The 22,958-nt window shown below is 36.2% G+C and overlaps 1 protein-coding gene across 1 annotated transcript in view; it reads right to left on the bottom strand.

Annotated features, from left to right (window-relative positions):
- Window positions 1-1,105: 1,105 nt before the first annotated feature.
- Window positions 1,106-22,958, bottom strand: part of LOC126298477 (uncharacterized) — a 130,415-nt gene continuing 108,562 nt past the window's right edge. Inside the window, exons 7-8 of the mRNA XM_049989813.1 lie at window positions 6,561-6,705; window positions 1,106-1,668 (exon numbers count right to left, since the gene is read on the bottom strand). Coding sequence (XP_049845770.1) covers window positions 1,451-1,668; window positions 6,561-6,705 — 363 coding nt within the window. The 3' untranslated portion in view covers window positions 1,106-1,450. The remainder of the gene's footprint in view (window positions 1,669-6,560; window positions 6,706-22,958) is intronic.

Raw genomic sequence — 22,958 nt, 5'->3', positions numbered from 1 at the left:
AATAGTTTGCATAATTGGCATAACATGTTTTATCAGTTTTGGTCCCTTGTTATGAACCAGTGATTTATTTCTGATGTAGCATAGACTATTTAATTTATTGTCATGATTATTGAATGATTTGAAATTAGTAGTGGTAAGTCTGGCATTTCCAGTCCTTTCTTAATATACTGTACCTACCAGAAGGTAGAAATTTAATATATAATTACTAAATTTGTTAAAAATTTTGTTCAATAACTGAGTTCTTAGAAGAAGGGGGAAAAACATCCTAGAGATGGAAAAATGTATGCATGTTACTGAAGTATAAACATTACTCCACAAAACTGAAGCAAGTAAGTGATGGAATTCTTCATTTAGTTAGGAGTCTTCATAAAAGGAACTATAAAAGCAACATGCAAAGAAATATGATGTGATTTTTCAGGATTACAAACACATTACATAAGAATAGACTCACACTGAAAACATCACAACACGTTTAAGATAGTAAGAAGAAAAATCTTGCAGGGGCTAAATTTCAGACATGTTTGTATTGTCACTGCCTCATGATAACTTCCATCCATCACATAGATTATCTTTTCCTTCATCAAAATAAATAACAACATATTGTCTTCATTTAGTAAGTTCCGTGTCTCAAATGTCCAGTGTGAGTGGCCTTCGTCCCATAGGAATTCACACACATTTGAACATTTTTTCTGAGTGGCCTTCAAGATATCTTATGATGAGGGGTGATACCAAGTGTGCACTGTACATCTGCTCTATTTCAATAATATTGTTTTTGAGATAACTTTGCAATATGAAAAATATCACAGTACAGATAAATGGCACATTACTTTTTCATCATCACAGAGCAAAGCCCAATATATTTCACATAATTAAAAAAACTGAGTTTATTGTTTGTCTTGGTGAAACATCGTAATTATTACACATGAAGACACATTTTAAAAAGGACTTCAAACTTGAAACTTCAGTTGTGTAAAATAATCAGTTGCGAAACTTAGGCAAAAAGTGTATTCTTGTGTAATAATTTAACTTTTTTTTTTTTATTTTGTCTCAGTATGTAAATAACTATTCTCACTCGAGTATTTGCATACTGAATTTTTTTTTAAAAAATTTGGATCTACAGTAGTTAACCAACCTGGGAATATTTAAAAGCTGATATGGCTTTTTTCATTCGCATTTATAGGAAAATTTAGGCAATTTTCATTAGGCTTACCAGTCAGTCACTTACAGTGCACATTAATTGTCAATGAATTACATTTTCCTGACAGTTCTTCTGCTAATTATGAACTTGTGACTGACTGACTGACTAACTGATGATCTGTCAGTGTTTCCTTGGGCCTTCATCTTGAAGGTGATACTGCTGGACATACAGTGTACTGTGATTTAAAAATGGTAAAAAAAACTTTTTCGGTGACAATGTCTCTGTCTAATATACTTGAGACACAAGAGCACATTAGAGGAGAAGCACAATTACTGAGACAAAAATCAGTGAACAGGTGAAAATACTAGCGCCACTCTTTTCATTGATTAAAATGTATTTTACATCATCCCTAATGTCTTCACTTTCAAGCTGTAGAAGAGTTTTTGGCTCAGCATTGTAAAATGAATTCATCTTCTTGGGTGGTGTCTTTGTGTCATTTTTTACCTTAAATTCTGGCACTGGAGCCTGAGCTGTAAAAAAAAAAAATTAATGAGTTAACTGACAAGTTTTCAGCATGACAGGATAGTTCTGACAACATTATGAAATGCATTGGAAATGAGAACCAATCAGCTAATGAGATTTTATATACTGCTTATAGCACATTATTATTTGAGAAAAAAATATATTAATGAATATATATTTGTTACTAAATATTAGTTGTCTAAGGAAATATTCCAGGAGAAATTTGTATATTTTGTTTTGTAATACACAGCATGTTTTTATAGATGGTTAAATAATACAGAACTTTAATGGGAAAATTAAAATTTGTGAACCATACCCAGTACCACCACTGCATGTTTTGCTCCCATAGGGTAATAGATTAGATTAGATTAGATTCAATTTTAATGCCATAGACCCAAAAATAAAATGATTCTCATGGGTGTGGATCATGTCAGAAAGTATAACACAACATTACAACAAACTGGAACTGCTAATATTTAAGAATTAATACACTGTCAGAATGAAACACTGTTGTACACTTTTAATAAATTTATCACACACAAAATACCTAACCTTGACCATTGTGACCAAGTGCTGTCAAAATTGAAATCTAGCAGACATTTTTACTTAAGCTGGTCTAACAGTCCTTTTTAAGATATTCATCTATAGAGTAGAAGGAGTTGCCTATCAAAAAGTCTTTCAAACCATATTTAATCTGTGCCTTATCTGATACCACATTTTTAATGGTTGCTGGCAATTTATTGAAAAAGTGTGTTCCTGAATATTGGACCTCTTTTTGGACCAAGGTAAGTGGTTTCAGGTCTTCATGTAGATTGTTCTTATTCCTACTATTGATACTATGTATTGAGCTATTGGTTGGAAACAAAGATATATTACTTGCAATAAATTTCAATAACAAATAAATATACTGATAAGCAGTGGTTAGAATACAAAGTTCTTTGAACAGATTTCAACATGATGTTCTTGAATTTACACCACAAATTATTCTTATTACATGCTTTTGCACACTAAAAACATTTACTCAGTTTGATGAGTTACCCCAGAATATGATCCCGTATGACATACCATAATGAAAGTAAGCAAAGTATGCAAGTTTTTTTTATATTTATATCTCCTACATCTGACATCATTCTCACTGCAAATACGGACTTGTTTAGGCACTTCAGCAATTCTGTGGCATGACCTTCCCACCTGAATTTATTATCGAGTTGCTATACCATAAATTTAGCACTGTCAACCTAGTTCATCTGTATGTCTTCATATGTTATACACATGCAGGAAGGAAATCTCTTATAGGTTCTGAACTGCATATAGCAGGTCTTTTTAAAGTTTAATGACAGCTTTAAACCATTTATTAAGGTCAGTGAAAATTTTATTAGCAGCTATTTCTAAATCTATACTTGACTTGCTGCTTATTGCAATATTTGTAGCGTCTGCAAAAGAAAAAAACTTAGCATCTGGCAATGTAATGGACAAGAAGTCATTAATGTTCACAATGTAATGGATTGTGTGTAAGAGCTCAGAGGCAAGAAGCAGAACCATATACAGAAGGAATTCATCTTTTTAATTGACAACCACTGATATCCTACATTGGTGCATTCACTTGTAGACTTGCATAGATTTATTCACCTGATTAAATAAACAGTACACTGTTTCTTCATTTTGGAGATCAAACAGACAATGTACAAGGGGTCAAAAAGTAAAACATCTGCCGAGATACATGGTTTTCTTCCTTTAACATTATAATGACATAAAAGATATCTGGCCACATGTCACAGGACAACAATGCAGAGTTTTTTTAGCTATCTGTTTATGATTCATAAGTTAAATGATAATCTTTTACTTCTAAATAGAATTACATCTATAATAATTTACTTATAAATAGAAATACTTCTCAAAACATCTTCTGTCACCACACATTCGTTGAACAAAACAGTGACACAATGAATGACTTTAACTGACCTGTATGTAGATTTACAAAAAGGACAAATTTTCAGGTAATAGTACTCTGTTCTCTAGAATTGCTTGTTGTCTTTTTCACTGCATAAACACCTTTACTTTTCTAAACCAGTCCAGAACGCGAGAACTGCCTCCCTAACATCATCATGTGGCTCATTAAAAACATTTATGTACCCGAAAAATATAATAGGTATGTAAAACAATGAGAATATCTCGACTTTAAGAGGTACAATGTGTTTACTAAGATTACAAATTTATGTAGTTCCTTGTAACAGCTGCGTTGTGAGTTGCACATACAAAATGGACAAGGATTTTGTATACAGATGATAATCTTTGAAGTATATCATAGTCAACAATATAAATGGAGTTAAAAACATTAGAAATTTTAATAATGAAACCTGATAGAACTACAAAAATATTCAACTAAACTAATTAGTGAATTAGGACAATATAAGGATAAAAAAAGTTACAGACTGGCTCATTAATAGCTTATAGAATAACATTTGACCTCTTAGCCACAAACAATCCAGAGCTGATAGAGAGCATCATGACTGATACAGGGATTAGTGATCACAAGGTCGTTGTAGCTAGGCTCAATACCGTTTCTTCCAAATCCATCAGAAACAAACACAAAATAATTTTATTTAAATAAGCGGATAAAGAGTCACTAGAAGCCTTCCTAAAAGACAATTTCCATTCCTTCCGAACTGACTATGTGAATGTAGACGAGATGTGGCTCAAATTCAAAGATATAGTAGCAACAGCAATTGAGATATTCATACCTCATAAATTGGTAAGAGATGGAACGGATCCCCCGTGGTACACAAAAAAGGTCCGAACGCTGTTGTAGAGGCAACGGAAAAAGCATGCAAAGTTCAGAAGAACGCGAAATCCCGAAGATGGGCTAAAATTTACAGACGCGCGAAATTTGGCACGTACTTCGATGCAAGATGCCTTTAATAGGTTGCACAATGAAACATTGTCTCGAAATTTGGTAGAAAATCCGAAGAAATTCTGGTCGTATGTAAAGTACACAAGCGGCAAGACGCAGTCAATACCTTCGCTGCGCAGTGCCGATGGTACTGTTATCGACGACTGTGCCGCTAAAGCGGAGTTATTGAACGCAGTTTTCCGAAATTCCTTCACCAGGGAAGACGAATGAAATATTCCAGAATTTGAAACACGAACATCTGCTAGCATGAGTTTCTTAGAAGTAGATACCTTAGGGGTTGCGAAGCAACTCAAATCGCTTGATACGGGCAAGTCTTCAGGTCCAGATTGTATACCGATTAGGTTCCTTTCAGATTACGCTGATACTATAGCTCCCTACTTAGGACTCATATACAACCGCTCGCTCACCGATAGATCTGTACCTACAGATTGGAAAATTGCGCAGGTCGCACCACTGTTCAAGAAGGGTAGTAGGAGTAATCCATTTAACTACAGACCTATATCATTGACGTCGGGTTGCAGTAGGGTTTTGGAGCATATACTGTATTCAAGCAAGAGCTATGTACCTCCTTCCTGGTGGAATGACTGGAACTTATTGGCTATCAGACCCCCTCTGTCTTATAGGCACTGCTCATGCATGGCTGTTTACATCTTTGAATGGATTTAGTGATGTCTCTGAACAGTCAAAGGAACTGTGTCTGTGATACAATATCCACAGCCTATGTCTATCTTCAGGAGTTGTGGGAACTGTGGTGATGCAAAAATTTTTTTGATGTGGGTATAAGCATCTGCTATGACTTCATACTACCTCATCATGTACATACAGCAGAGATGAAATGCTTGGCAGACCAGAGAAATACTACTTTATGGCCTTCAAAGTCACCAGAGCTGGTGAACTTCTTTCTTTGAGCTGCACTCAAAACATTGTATTTGTTAGTCATTCATGAATCCTCATTATAAATGGGTTGCTTAAATATCATTCACAGTACAGGAATTCCAACTAGCACCCAGAATTTTTCATAGAATGTGTCTGCAGTGAAATACATGGGAGGGGATCTTGAATATATTTCATAAATGATTTAGTGTAAAACTCATAAATTATCAAAACATAGATGCCCTTACGGAGACTTTTATACCATACAATGAAAATTTACACCTTTACTTGTGATTTGTATATAACAGAAGTCTAAAGATAAATCTTAAGATATTACATGCTAATCGTAAAATCACAATGAAATTTTTTTGTCTTTATCACTGTAAAATTTACAGACTGGACTAACATACATAGACTAAGGTCCAAATGCTTCTCTTTTTGTGTGCTGCGTCAATGGCAATGAACAAATACAGCCATAAAGCATTTTAAAACTATATCTTCATTCTAAGTGTACTCTATCAACTTTTGAAATCAGTGTGAAACAGTTCTGAAGCATGCTGATAGTTGAACTTAATGTTGTAAATGAAATTACATTACTTGAGCTGTATAAAAGTTGAATAATTGTTGTCATATTTTCAAATAATTATTTATATAAATAAATAATTTTTTTATAAAGAGCTACTTTTAGCTCTTGTAAGAAAATCATGGCTTATGAGGGAAAAATTCTGGTTTCATAAATATAGTCACATATTTATTTTATTTATGTATAATCAGGACTGATCTAGATTATGTATATAACAAACCACAGTTCTTTTGTGTGATCATACAATAGGTTGAAATGCAGTGACTATTAACTGCCAGTTAATGTGTAAAATATTAATGCCAAAAATCTTGTCTGTACGACAGGGACAATTGTTGTAACCTGTGATGAAGCTGCTTTTTAGTCTTGGTCTTATACAATATTCAGCCTTACATGAATAACTGGCTCATTACAGTACATGTAATCTTCTTTAGCTCTTAGTGAAACCTTTATATCTTAGATTAGTATTATATTTTACAGCATGAAAACAGATGAACAATTTCAGTGTTGTACATATGGAGAAGCCTCAGTATTACCTTTGTCAGCAAGTTCCTCTTCTTCATAGTCAACTTTAATGAATGTTGTCATTGTTATTTCAAATACTTTGTTTGGATCAGGTGCCATAGTTGGCACTTCTCGCTTCCTTCGTCCATACCCTATTTGACCATTGCTACATTCCACCTGTAATGAAGATATGATAGAATTTCACAAAATGAAGTGAAATGAATGTGCAACTACAAATATCAAAATTTGAGTTATTGCAATATTTAATATGAAATGAACAATTTTCAAGCATAATGCACAATGTTTGAAGGAAAAAGTGATACATGAACTTATATTACATTTTAGGTGCATGTGTTTTTGTGGTCTTCAATCCAAAGACTGGTTTGATGCAACTCTCCATGCTACCCTATCCTGTGCAAGCATCTTCATTCCTGACTAACTACTGCAACCCACATCGATTTAAACCTGCTTATTGTACTCTTCTCTTGGTCTTCCTCTACAACTGTCACCCTCCACACTTCCCTCCAGTGCTACATTCACTTCTCTTGGTCTTCCTCTACAACTGTCACCCTCCACACTTCCCTCCAGTGCTAGATTCACTGTTCTTTGATAGCTCACACTGTGTCCTATCAACAGATTTCTTCTTCTCGTCAAGTTATGACACAAATTTCTTTTCTCCTGAAATCTGTTCAGTACCACCTCATTAGTAATGTGATCTACCCATCTAATCTTCTGTATCCTTCTGTAGCACCACATTTAAAAACCTCTTCTCCTCTCCTTTTCTGACCTGCTTATCATCAACATTATGCTTCCATACAAGACCATACTTTGGACAAATGCCTTCAGAAAAGACTTCCTACCACTTAAATCTACATTCAATCGTAACAAATTTCTCTTCCTCAGGAATGTTTTTCTTGTCAGTTCACCAGTGTCAGTTATTTTATTGTCTAAATAGCAAAACTCACCCACTACTTTTAGTGTCTCATTTCCTGATTAATTCCCTCAGCATTTCCTGATTTAATTTGACTACTTTCCATTACACTTGTTTTGCTTTGTTTATGTTTATCTGATATCCTCATTTCATGATACTGTCCATTCTGCTCGACTGCACTTCCAAGTCCTTTAAATTTTTATTTCTTCCCATGAATTTTGATTCTGTTTCCAAATTTTTCTTTTTCTTCCTTTACTAGTTGTTCAATGTGCAGATTGAATGACTTCGGACTACAATTCAGTTTCACTACTTTCTCTACTACTGTTCCCCTTTCATGCCCTTAAATAACTGCTGTCTGGTTTCCATACCAGTTGTAAATAACCATTTGCTTCCTGTATTTTACACCTGCTAAATTCAAAATTTCCAGTCAACATTATCAAAAGTTTTCTCTTTCTTGAGAGAAGCTATAAACTTGGGTTTGGCCTTCTTTAACCTACCTTCTAAGGTAAGTCATAGGATAAGTATTGCCTCCCATGTTGCAGTACTTCTCAGGAGCCCAAGCTGGTCTCCTCAAGGTTGGCTTCTACCACTTTTTACATTCTTTTATAAATAATTTGTGTCAATGTTTTGGAACCATGACTTATCAAACTGATAGTTCAGTAATATCCACACCTCTCAGCACCTGCTTTCTTTGGTACTGGAATTATTACATTCTTCCTGAAGTCTGAGGCACTTTCTTCTGTCTCATATATTTTGCATATTAGATTAAATAGTTCCATAATAGCTGGCTCTCCCAAGGATAACAGCAGTTCTGAGAGGATGCTGTCTACTCCAGTGGCCTTGTTTTCACTTAGGTCTTTCAGTGGTCTGTCCAAGCCCTCATGCACCTCTCGCTCATCCATATCTAACATACAAACTGTCTCAGGTCTGCAGTGACCCCAAATGATCCCATGTCAACAGGTCACTGAAACCATCTGCTGAAAATTCTTTTACTGGGCAAGATATGCACTTGTTGATTAACATGCTTGGATAAACCATAACAGAATACAATGTCTGTCATTTCCCGCATGGAATAACAGAACTCCATTTCATTCTTCATGTTGTTAGCACACCATGTAGTCATTAGTCTTGTTTTGCACTTTCTCTCACTCATTTTTTTGACATTTGTATTCTCTCTTGCTTCCTTCAGTTGCTCCATTTTTATAATTTCTCCTTTCAAGAATTAAATGAAATAGCTCCTGTGATACACAAGGGTTTTTATTAGACCTTGTCATTTTATCAACTTGATCCTTCACTATCTCATCTCTTGAAGGTACCCATTCATCTTCTACAGCATTCTTTTCCTCTCTTCAAGTCAATCATTGCCTGGTGTTCCCTTTGAAATACTCTTTACTCTCTGGTTCTTACAACTTATCCAGGTCCCATCTCCTTAATTTTCTACCTTTTTACAAATTCTACAGTTCATAGCCAATAAATTACAGCAAGAGTCAACATACGCCCTTGGAAACCTCTTACAGGTGAAGAAATGGTTCCAAAATCTCTGTCTTACCATTGTGTAATCAACGTAATACCTTTCAGTGTCTCCAAGTCTCTTCCACATATTCAATTTTCTTTCATGATTCTTAAACCAAGGGTCAGCAATGATTTTGCTGTGTGCAACATTCTACCAGATGGATTCCTCTTTCATTCTTTTCCCTCAGTCCATATTCGTCTACAATTTTTCCTTCCGATCCTCCTCCAACTACCAAATTCCAGTCACCTGTCACAATTCAGTTTTCCTCTCCATTAACTATCTGAATAATTTCTTTTATATCATTGTATATTCTTTCAATCTCTTCATCATCTGCAGAGATAGTTGGCATATAAACTTGTACTTCTGCAGTGGGTGTTGGCTTTGTATCTGTCTTTGTTTTGATAATGAGTTCACTGTGCTGATCACAGTAACTGACCCACATTTCCATTTTTTTATTCATTATTAGATATAGTCCTGCATTACCTCTATTTGGTTTCGTATTTATAACCCTGTGCTCACCTGACCAGAAGTACTTGTCATCCTACCCACTCACTTCACTAATGCCCACTATACTTAACTTCAACCTACCCATTTCCTTTTTTAAATTTCCCAATCTACCTACTCGACTAAGGAATCTAACATTCCACACTCTGATCCACAGAAAACCAGTTTTGTTTATTCTGAATAGTTCCTGTCCAGAGATCCAAATGTGGGACTCTTTTACCTCCATAATATCTTATCCAAGGGGATTTCACCATCATTTAACCATACAGTAGAGCTGCATGTCCTCAGGAAAAGTAATAGCTGTAGTTTCATCTTGCTTTCAGCCATTCACAGTCACAGCAGAACAAGACAATGTTGGTCAAGGTTACAAGGCCAGATCAGTCGATCATTCAGATTATTACCCCTGGAATTACTGAAAAGACTGCTACCCCTCTTCAGGGACCATGTTTTCCTGCCCTCTCTACAGTCACCCCTCCATTGTGGTTGCAACTGTGGTATGGCTATCTGTATTGTTAAGAAACGCAAGCCGCTCTACCTTGGAAATGTCTGTGGTTCATGGGGCAGTTTAGATACATATAAATTTACAAATATTAGAAACTGGCTTTGAGAATCATGTCGTGTGAAGTCACATGTGCTGGAATGACAGCTTCTAAGTGTTATGGCATGCATCACAGAGGATTTTACTACACTCCTGGAGATCTTTCTCCACAAGGTTTTTGGATAGTTCACAAGGTACATATAGCAGTTGGTGGAGGGTCATCATGAACCAGTAGTCAGCCAGTCATATCCAAGACATGTTCAGTGGTGACAATATCACACAAATATACAAACTGGAGAAGCAGTGGTACTCATTATTCTCTGCATAGGAATTGCACATTTCTCATCACATTGGTCAGACATAGCTCTGCTAAATATGGCATGTAAAGCTGCACAAAAAAAGGGTGAGGGTGGAGTAGTAGTTTGTCCACTATGTTCTTCATCAGTACAGGCTCCCAAATTGTGGTCACTGTAGGCCTCCTAATGCCTAGAACACATATGACAACCACCTAGTGTCTAGAACACATGTGACCATCACTGTGGAGCACTGCTCGTTAGTATTCAGTTGACATTGCGGACAATGCTAGTCTGCCCATTATAACCATGCAGACTAAATGGCCAACATCTAATGCTGTGGTCACACTGGATAGTCTGCTGCACATTCCTATATCTCTTCTATCAACTGGTTCAACACACATATATCACAGAGCTGCATGCCAAGTGATAGATCAATTGTTACAGTATTACAAACTTATGTCGCTGAGATAAGTAATTTTTGCATATTGGAACTCACATGCTGATGTTGCCCCATGGGATGAACACTTAAATTAGTATCAGGAATGGCAAGTGGAAGACTTAGATCTGTTGGAAGGGTTCCAGGACAATACAATGCATCTATTAAAGAATTCTTATACAAACTGCTATTGCAACCAATTTTGGAACATTGTTCCAGGGTGTGGCATCCTTATCAAATAGGAACAACAACAGACACTGAACAAATTCAGAGCTGCAATATTAGGATTGTATTAGGTTGTATACAAAAGTGTAACAGGAAAGCTTGGGGACCTAAAACTGGAATCTTTGAAAAAAGATGCAATTCTCATAAAACCCTGTTAGCTGAATTTGGAGACCCTATATTTGAAGGAGACTGTGCAATCATTATGCTGCCACCCCTGCATATCTCAGGTTGGTACCACAAGACTCAGATACAAGATATTAGGGCATGTACAGAGAACAAAAACAGTCATTTTTCCCTCACTCAATGTGTTAATGGAATAGTAAAGGAAATCCATAACAATGGTATGATACATCTTCCTCCACACAGCATACAGGGGCTTCTGGAATATGTATGTAGATACAGACATCATGGAGATCTTCTGACAACTTTGATGACACATCTGCTTCAATTTGTGACTTTCCACTCTGACTGAACTTGGTGTAAATTATTTCTACTCACACATGAGAGGCTATTGCTGGTCTCTTGTGTATTAGCTCTATGAAATCTTAATCACTGATTGCTAGTACACTGTTTGACACATCCTCTGAGTGTGGATTCTTTCAGCCCATTCTATTTAGCTGTTACAATGTTTGTAAATATTTGTGTAATACTGTGAAACAGTACAATTAACTCCCACATTTATCTGAGCTACACACAGCCACAATGACTGTCTAGAATACTATACTCATTCACATCCACTGGAATACTATATTCATCCATATGATTATAATATTATCTACCATTTAACTAGTGATGAAAATCTCTATGAAAAGGTTCTGTGTATTCATCACTATCCCTACAAATTGATACACTCAGGTATTTGTATTAATGAGTTGATTACGACTCTGCAGCTTTGTTTTTTGTGAAGTGCAAAATTTTACACTCCTTAATATTTGAAAGCAGCTGTCAATCTGTGCACCACATTCAAACATTACCGAGATCTGATTGAATATCTGTGCAATTTTTTTCAAATATTACATCATTACAGATAAATAAATCATCTGTAAAAAATCAGAAACAACTAATTTCCAAATAGTGTTGCATTGTAGATAACTGAAAAATGATCCTATTTTACCATAAATATTTCCTGCCAGATCTTTAATTTGTTTGACTTCAAAATTTGCTCTAAGTTTCTGCAATAGATGTATGATGAAAATATTGGATGACAGTTCTGAGAATCACTCCTGCTGCCCTCCTTGCAGGTGTGTGTGACATGGGTTTTCTTTCAGACATCAGACGCAGTTTTAGGGCCCTATGGTCTATTATGGTTAATGGTTAAGAGAGAAGCCAATTAGCTGAAGATTTTGTATACCACCTGACAGAGGTTCTATCATGCCCTGAGACCCTGTTCAATCTTAGCAATTTCAGCTGTTTCTTATCGCAACTAGCACTGTCTACAGGATATAATTTATTTTTGCAGATATGTGAGAATTAAAGTGAATTAGCTCTGGATCTTCCTTTATAAAGGAACATTTGAAAGTAGAGTCATGCATTTTTCTTTTTGATTTGCTACCCTCAATTTTGGTGCCTATTTCAGTAATGAGTGTTTACACACTTGGTTGCCATTAACAGCTTTAAAATATGAACAAAAGTACTTTTGGTTTAGTGTGACATTTTAAATAAGATTCTATTATAGTAGGTGTTGAGGGCTAGGTCTGTTTCATTTAAGGTCTTTCTAACTTTAACTCTGTACTTTGTTTTAGTGTTGCAGATTATAAGAACAAAATATTTTCCTTTAGACCAGATCAAATGTCTGAATGCTTCACAAAATTTAAAACATTTCAACAACAGAAGTAGAAAATGTTATATTAACACTGAAAAACTGAAATTCACCAGGTTGACAGGTGTTACCCAAAAAATTTCTCAAATGTGTTCATAAAATAACAGGACACCAACTTATTCATAATAATAAACTATTATTTTGAACATGAATGTTTGCCATAGGTGCTTAAGTACACAGAAGTAAAGCTGCTGTTCAAAGAAAAGAGTCAAGAGAGAATATGGAAAATTATCTTCCCATTACTTTCCTTCATATCTTGTCAAAAGTACTTGAAAAAGCTTCTGCCGTCCAGATTCAAAATATTACTGACAAATATGAGATTATTTTGAAAAATCTGTTTTGCTTCCAACATGGATAAAGCATTATAGATGCAATTAGAAAAGTTTGTTAGCAAGATTAGCACATCATTGGACAATAGGAATAAGGTTACAGGCATCATTCGTGATCTCACAAAAGCCTTTGACTCAGTAAATGTGTGCTTCTTATCTATAAACTTGACAGATATAGAATTAGAGACAGTGTTCTACACTGGCATACTTCACACCTGTGCAATAGAAAACAAAGAGTAGTTGTGCAAATTACTCTCCCAAATGGAAGACCTTAAGGTTCTATCATAGGACCTATTTTGCCTCTGTTTAACATTAATGACCTACTAATCAACAAAAATGATCCATCAGTTTTATTTGTATTAACTGAGAAACATGAGTCTGAAAATATCCCTGTCTGCACCATCAATAGAATAGATCATTTGAAAACATGGTTTCAGCTCAATGGAGTAACTTTGAACATCTCAGAAACCCATATGATCCAGTTCAGAACAAATCAGCCAAAATTCCAGGAAATTAAAATAAATCATATGAATCAAAATCTAGAAGAAGTGAATTCTGTGAAATTTTTAGGATTAAACCCAGGTAAGAATTTTAATTATAATAAACATGTTGAGTATTTAGTAAACAAATTATGTAGCTTTGCATTTGCAATGCTAATATTACCTAGTGCTACTGATGTGGACACAAGGAAAATTGGATACCATAGTGACTTCCAGTCAGTTATAAGGTATGGTATTGTTTTTTGAGGAAATGAAAGCAACATATTACCTATAAGGAAACTACGGGAAAGAATAATTAGGAACATGTGTGCTGTGCATCCAAGGAAATCAGTTGCTCATTATTTTAAAATCTGAAATTATTAACAGTTTCTTCCCTGTATATCAATGATGTTATCATCCTTTTAGATAACAGTTTAGAAGTATTAAAAAAAGTATTTTGATCACTCATGTAAAACAAAAAGTTGAAGATAATTATAAGCTCATCATTTAAACTTGTCTGCCCAGACACCCCACCCCTTATATGGAAATGAAAATTTACAACAAACTAAAAGCCAAGAACATTCTTAGTATGAACATGAATTAATGAAAAAGCTGCACAATACTGTACTTCAGTGATGCTACGACTCAGCTAAAGATTTCATGAAAGCTGAACTGAATATTTGAGCAGGATGTAGTTTACAGTTGTCTTGCTGTGTTAATATAGATGTTGTTTCACAAAAATGTTACATTAATGTTCAAATACTGTTCTGTCTTATTAACTATAATTTTATATCAGGGGAGTAGTAACAATTTTTTAACATGTCTCCTGTACTCTGATAAATGTTTAGCATCTGTATGTTATGACACAAATAGATACTGTTTCTTTAGAGGTTTCTTTACTGTAACAGTATACCATCATATCTCTCATCATAAATTGTTTTACTAAGTACATATCTGTTCAGTGCCTGGGCATCTGTTCTTCTGTCTGCAAGCAACAATTATTCTACATTCTCCCATACAGAGTCAAAGTTTTTGGGTTCCTGCTTGAGATGTAACACAGCTGTGTCTTATCTAGTTATTGAATATGTAACTTTTTCTTCTTATCTTAACTTCCTTTTGTTGATAGCCAATGAAGCTCACACTCAGTTGAATGATTAGTTGGTTAGTCAGTTAGTTTCCTGTCCCATGAAACATTAGCACAATAATTCATAATGATGTGGAACAAGTCACTTTGCATTTACATCACACATTAATTTGTAAATATGGCTATTTGCTGATTGTTTACAAGTTTTTCATTGTTTTCTGTATTATTGTTATTATTATTACTATTAAATATACTGATGTGCATTAATAATTCCATACTACCACCTCCTGCACATTACAATAACAGAAATTATTCTATGGAAAAGAGGGAGTTGTCAAGAAGAAACTTTTTCAGATTCTTTTCAAATTTTACTTTGAAGTCTCTAAGGCATTTTATATCACTGTGTAAGTTATCAAAACCTTTAGTTACGGTATTGTGCACTACTTTTTTCACAAAAGACAACCTTAATGTGGAGTAATGAATGTCATTTTTCCTTCTGGTATTGTATATATATATACATAATTGTACCTTCTGAACTGCAGCGGATTATTTACAACAAACTTCATGAGAGCATAAATATACTGAGAAGTGGTAGATGCCCCAAATCCTTAAACAAATGTCTACAAGTTGATCATGGGTGAATACTACATATTATTCTTACATCATATTTTTGAACAATAAAGAATTTCTTTCTTACAGATGAGTTACCCCAGAATATTATTCCATATGGCATTACTGAATGAAAATATGCAAAATTGTCACCTTCCTGACTAATCTCTCCCCTAGATTTGCAGTGATTCTAAGTGCAAATGTGGATGAGCTAAGTTGTTTTAGGAGTTCCAAAATGTGCTTTTTCTAGTGTAAATTATCATCAATATGGATACCTAAGAATTCTGAAGTTCAGATTCTATTTATTATTTTCTTACCATGTGTTACACTTACACTGATGTAGTACACCTATCTGTGCAGAACTGAATATGCTGCATCTTTTTAAAATTTGAGTGATGCCATAGGGGAAAAACTTTTAAAAAACTTATTCAGAATTTCTTCTGTTACTGTACATATACTTGGTTTGATTACAATACTAGTGTCATCTGCAAAAACAACAAACTGTGCTTGTTGTATATTAGATGGAAAATCATGTACATATATGAGAAAAAATAGCAAGCCAAAGACTTAGGTTTTGGGAACCCCATATGTGATTTCTCTCCAATCAGATGAATGTCCCCATACTACATTTTTGAATTGCCAAGTTCATGTTTCTGTAATCTTTTGGTTACCTATGATCTTATGCATTGGTTGACTATACCATCAATCCCATAAAGCTTCATTTTGTCTAGGAGAATATCATAATTGACACAGTCAAATGCCTTAGATAGGTCGCGGAAAATACCAACCTGTGCAATTTTGCTATTTAATGCAATGTCTTCAGCAATAGGCAACATTTCCATTTCTAAAATGACATAATATACACGACAAACCTCTCTAAGCTGAAATAGTAATGGTGTATGTCCACTATCATCATGTGGAATACAATAGTTGACTGATACATTTTGAAGGATGAAAGTGGTCCCATGATGGCAGTAAATTTAGATTGACATGGTAACATATTGGTAACATTATTCCCAACTGTATATTATAAGTACAGCAAGGATGAATAGACACACTTGTAGTAAGATGGAGTCATAAGCCAAATTTACCACACTGCACTGGAATTGCTGGGTGGAATTCGAAGTCATCTCACAACCAGGAATGTCAAATTTTAATGGATAACCCACTCATTAGACTTTTTAACTCAAGATTTCTTCCTCTAGGATTACCTTAAATGTAAGCTTTTTTATGGAGAATGAATCAAGAGCCACATAAAATATGAAGCACTTAATTTGAGATCATTGGCAATGTTATACAGTACTAGAGACTACTTCACTCTTCAGTAAAGTATGGATAACCGTGGACCAAAACTTAGAGACACCATCTCCAGGAAGTGAACATACTGAGCAGTCAATACTAAGTTCCACTTGGGTTACATCTAGTATGCGCTTTCAACAAAACATTGATTCTCTGATTACCAAAGCTTAGAAATATTTCCGTTTCATCTCTGCACATATTATAATTTTTTACAATACAGGGTGTTTCAAAATGAACATACCGGTTTTAAGGCATTGTAGACTTTATTATGTTCAACTTACAATAGTAAATAATACATCAAATGAAAGAGCAAATCAAACAGTTTTGTTTGTATACCTGCGCACAATGGGAATTGTATGGAATGACAAAGAATGACTGAAAAACGTGTGGAATGAGTGCAAGTCTTCAAGCTTAGTCCCAAGAAATATCCCCGCAGAAAGTTTATGGGCCCTTCTTTTTCAGTGAATCAACTGTAATTGATGTTTCTTACCTTGATGTGCTACAGCTATGTCTCATGCCTCAGTGGGAAGAAGCTGAACAATACATCTTTATTTGGGAGCAAGATGGTGCGCCACCTCCTGGCATAACTCAGTACGCGACTGGTTAAATGACGTATCTGACTGGTGGATTGGGTACAAGGGGCCAGTTGACACAGCATTTTATGCATGACCTCCACATTCACACATGTTCTGATGCAATCATGTGTTTGAGCCTCCAATACAAGCTGATGTATCTGACTTTAGACACAGTGTTATTGCAACAGTTACTCCTAACACATTGATCAAGGTTTCAGAACAACTTGCCTATCGACTCGATATGTGATCAGTGTTCACAATGAATAATTGTAAAAGAAACTGTTTGTGTTTCTCTTTCATTTGGTGTATTATTTATAATTGTAAGGTGAAGGTAACATGTGCTACAAAGCCTTAAAACCCATATATTCATTTTGAAACACCCTGCATATTACTGAGGCATAAGCATTTGCCAGTTGTGATTCCTAGATGTCAGATTTATATGATCATTTTATAATATCTTCATTATAGTAAGTACTGCATGCCTTTGTGCCATGGCCACTCTTCACTTGGTGGTTGCAATCTCCTGTCTAAGTTAGCAAAAAATGTCACCACAGGCTGGTGCAAGAAGCCTTAGAGAGGAGGAGCATATGGAAGCTGCAAGAAACCACAGGTTGTGGACAGAATCTTTTCCATGTCAATTCATTAAATTCAAACTGAGAATATGAACAAGAATTTTGCAGCAAATTGATTTTAAGAATATTGGTCTGTAATTTTGAAGGTGAGTTCTTTTACCCTTCTTATATACAGGAGTCATCTGCACTTTTTTCCAGTTACTTGGGACTTTGTGCTCGGTGAGAGATTCACAATAAACACAAGCCAAGCAAGGGGTCAATGCCATAGAGTACAATTTGTAATACCAAACTGAGATTCCATCCAGATCTGATGACTTATTTGTTTTCAACTCTTTCAGTTGTTTCTCTACACCAGGGATGCCTATTACTACATCCTCCACACAGGAGTCTTTGATATGCCAAATGATGGTATATTTGCATGATTTTCTTGTGTTAACAATTGCTTAAATGTAGAATTTAAAACTTCAGCTTTCCTTTTGCTATCTATTACTATCACATCAGACTGGTCAGTGGGTAACTGAATAGAAGCATTTGGCTTGCTTAGTGATTTTACATAGGACCAGAATTTTCTTGGGTTCTCAGCGATACCTTTTTCTAACATATGATGGTGGTAGCTGTCATATGCATTTCACATAAATCTTTTTGCAGACACACAAATCTCTACAAACTTTTGTCTGTATCATTAGCGCATTATCTTTTGAACTCAAGAGTCCAAAAATCTTTGCTTCCTCAGTATTTTTCAAATGTTGTTGTTAAACCACAATGAGTCTTCTGCATTCGTAATCCATTTACTCAGCCATAATTCTCCAGAGCATGATTTACAATCCATTTAAACTTTGCCCATAATTCCTCTATGTCTATCATACTGGGTATAAATTATGTCAATTCATTGTTCCAGTGAGATGCTAAGAGCTGCTTAGCTACTCTTTCCAACAAAAATACTCTCCTAGCTTTCTTGATTTATTTATTAACTTGAGTTACCACCATCGCTATGATGAACTGATGATCACTATTCTATGTCTCTGTACTGACACTGGTGATAAGGTCAGGCTTGTTTGTAGGTCTAAAATACTTCCATTGGATGTGGGCTGCAGAACTAGCTGCTCAAGACAGTGTTCATAAAACGTGTGCAATGAATCCATTGATATCCCAGACTACTCAGTAGGTTAAACTTACCTCCAACTGTGAATGACTCTACAACTACCATGTTAGAATTGGATGGCCAGTAGAAACATCCAACAGTTAACCTGATTTCACCTATATCACTTATACACGTCCAGATGACTTCACTGCCACGTTCAAGTTCTACATCTGTATCTACATGCTTGCTCTACAAACCATCATACAGCATATGGTGGAGGGTACCCTATACCAGTACTAGTCATTTCCTTTCTGTTCCACTCACAGACAGAGCAGGGGAAAGTGAATTTCTATATGCCTCTGCATGAGCCCTAATTTTTTGTAGCTTATCTTCATGTTAATTCCATGAACTATATGTTGGCAGCAGTAAGATTGTTCTGCAGTCAACTTCAAATGCCCATTCTCTAAATTTTCTCAGCAGCGTTCCTTGAAAAGAACATCACCTTCCTTCCAGGGATTCCCATTTGAGTTCCTGAAGCATCTCTGTAACACTTGAATGTTGTTCAAACCTGCTGGTAACAAATCTAACAGCCTGACTCTGAATTGCTTTGATGTCTTCCTGTAATCCAAACTGGTGCAGTTTCCAAACATTCAAGCAGAAATCAAGAATAGGTCGCACTAGTGTCCTAGTTGGTCTCCTTTACAGAAGACCCACATTTTCCTAAAATTCACCTAATTAACTGAAGTGACCATTTGCCCCCCCCCTCCCCCCTACCACAATCCTCACATGCTCATTCCACTACATATTGCTTTGCAGTATCATACCCAGATATTTTAACAGTGTGACTGTGTCAAACAGGACACTACTAATGCTGTAACTGAACATTATGGGAGTGTTTTTCCTACTCATCCACATTAACCTACATTTTTCTACATTTAGAGCCAGCTGCCATTCATCACACCAGCTTGAAATTTTTTCTAAATCATCTTGTATCACCCTATTGTCAATCATAATCGACACCTTCCTGTAGACTACAGCATTGTTAGCTAATAACTGCAGATTGCTGATCACCCTGTTGGCTATCACTCCTCATGATAACCTTGTCCCTGATGGACACTTGCTGTTGAGTACACCATACAGGGTTATACTACTTCAGAACTCTTTGAGCCACTCGCATATATGGAAACGTATTACTTACGATCATGGCAAATGCTTTTCAGAAATCTGGGAATGTGGAATCTGTCTTTTGTCCTTCATCCACAGTTCACTGTATATTATGAGAGAAAAGGGTGGGCTAAGTATCACATGAATGATACTTTCTAAAACCATACTGATTCATGGACATAAGCTTTTCAGTCTCTAGGAAATCTATTATTATGTTGGTTCGTAAGTTTGTAGTGTCTGTGTCTTGCATGTTGGTATTCTAGTTGATATGGGTTTGTTTATCAATCATCATTTTTATTTGTAGTTCACTGTTGCTATGTGAGTTTACATATTATCATTTTGTCATTTGGAGATAGTGAGTAGAGCTGTGGTCACTAAAAAATGGAATGTCAAAAGGAGAATATCCGACATATTCTTCTGAGTTCAATAGAGGGGTGACAGCAATGGATGCAGCCAGAAACATTTGCACCATGTATGGGGATAGTGCCAATGCAGAGAGCATGGAAAAAAAATGGTTTTCTCTTTTTAAGGAGGACCATTTTGACATTAGTGAATCCCCACATTCAGGAAGATCTTTCACGGTTTGATGAAGATTGTTGCATGCAATGGGGAAGGTTCAAAAATCAGGCATATGTCTACCATGTACTCTAAGCTAAACTCACAAAAATCAGTGGGTGGCCATATGTGTATTTCTGCTTGCTTGTCATCACTTGGCTCATGAACAACACAGAACATTCCTATCCTGTATCATTACTGGTGTCTTTTTGCTAACATAAGGAAAAGAAAGGAATGTTGAGCCCACACAAAGCAGTAACTCCCCGTAAAAAGACCTGCACGCATCCACAAATATGTATCTGGTGGAACAGTGATAGTGTGGTATACCATGTATTGCTTCCCCAAGGTGTAACCATCACTGCTGACATTCATTATCAACAACAGAGACATGTTACTGATGCATTCCAATGACCAGGAAGACAGCATGAAGTGATGCTACTCCATGATAATGCCCACCCGCATTCTGCTATACTGACAGAAAATGCTATACAGCAATTGGGTTGGTAAGTCATTCCATACCCATCTTATTCACTTGATCTTGTGCACTCAGATTTTCACCTTTTCTCTTGTCTGTCAAATAAACTTCTGGATGAAAATGCCCTGTGAACATGACTTGAATTTTTTGTCTCAAAACCACGATTCCTGTAGTTGTGGAATTGAAAAGTTACCCCAACACTGGCAAACTGTTGTAAATAGTGAAGAAGAATGTATTATTGATGACTTAAGTCTCTGTTATGTGTGTCTGTTATGTTTATTAAACTTACAGAAAACTGATGTGAACTTAATCACCAACCCAGTATATTTGAAGTCAGAATATGTTCTAGAATTATGCAGCAAATCAATGTTAAAATAATATTTTTGCCAACTGCAATGAACACTTCCCCTTCTGTGGCATCTAATCCGTCTTTCCAATGTACATTCCATGACTTGTCAAATATCTCAGATCCTTCTACTTCAAGTTTCAGCCAGCTCTTGATCCCAAGAATAATTTGATCATGAGGAATTTACTTGAGGGCTGTAAATTCAGGAACCTTGTTACAAATACTTCAACAATTTACTGATAAAATTTTGATAGTTGAAGTGTCTTTACCCTGCATGAGGTCTGATTTTCCTGTGTGCATGTTGACTGCTGAATGTTCATCAGCCTCAAACTACCAACCCTCCGGTTCACTTCACAAGTACTGTGCTACCCGAGCAGCTGCTTTCTTCACATAGTCCACAGCTGACCTATCAAGGGGAGTCTTACAGTTCTCCAACCAATAATGCAGATCCAGAAATCTGCAGTCAACACTGCCACAGAATTGACGAAGCCTTTACTTGAGATACTCCTCTTGGTTCTAAGCCAAAGGACCCCAGTCAGTCTTGGAAGAATGCTGGAAATTGCAAGCTCTGCTTGCACCCCATGTGCAAGGCCTGCAGCCTTCACCACTTCAACCATATGCTTGAATGAGTTGAAGATGGCCTCAGAACCCAAGCAGCAGGTGCCACTAGTGCCAATGTAAGCCATAACTTGCAGATGACTGCACTCTGCATGCTCAATAGCCACAGGCAAGTGCTCCTCCATGTCTCAGATGAGAGCCCCCTAGCAGATGTATTGAGTGCACATTGGTTCACTTTCCAGACCTGAACACTATTTATCTAAGGAGTTCTGTAAAACACGAAATGCTGGAGCTCCCAATAACCACCAAACCCCTCCCTCTGTTAGCATGTTTGGACCTTGCTGATGGAGCAGCCTCCTGTCCACTCATGGGACATATGGGCAAGGCCATATGGCCAGTCACCACATTGAGCTCATGGTGAGCTGTGTAACTGGCCATTCAAAAGAAATGACTACTTTGCTACAGACTGCACAAATCTACCCTGAACAATTACAAAATTTTGAGATTACACCTGTTATTTAGAAAAACACAAATGGGATTTAAGAAATATACTACTTTAAAAAAAGCAAAAAAAGCTCAATGTGTAACCTGCTGCCCTGCAGGTGTATAACAGGTGGAAGTAGGAACCTGACATGGACTCCATAATTCACACTTGGGCCTATCTAGCTGCCTACCCACTACCTGCCCTGTACAGGTACACTCTACTACTGCATGCTCATCCCTACAGACCACAGTTGCTGCAGCCTGTGCTGTGGTTTTTGGTTCAACTCTATGAGTGCTTCCCACACTGAGTCATGCATGTGCACCAGCCAATGTGACTGACTTCTGTGGAGTCTGTCATAGCAGTGTGCTGACCACCTGCTTGGGGCCTCATGTGGTGACATACCACCTGAGGGCCTACAACGTAACTTCATGTCAGTTGCTTACTGCTAGACGGGATGGTTGGACTTGCACATGATCAGACAGTCAGGAGAATGAAGTTAGTATAGGAACATTAATGAAAATTTGTGATAATGTCTTATGGGATCAAACTGCTGAGGTC

The sequence above is a fragment of the Schistocerca gregaria genome, chromosome X, assembly GCF_023897955.1.
Source record: "Schistocerca gregaria isolate iqSchGreg1 chromosome X, iqSchGreg1.2, whole genome shotgun sequence".
In the NCBI taxonomy this organism is placed as follows: Eukaryota; Metazoa; Arthropoda; class Insecta; order Orthoptera; family Acrididae; genus Schistocerca; species Schistocerca gregaria.
Note: the sequence above shows the minus strand (reverse complement) of the source record. Positions and strands in the feature narration are given on the sequence as shown.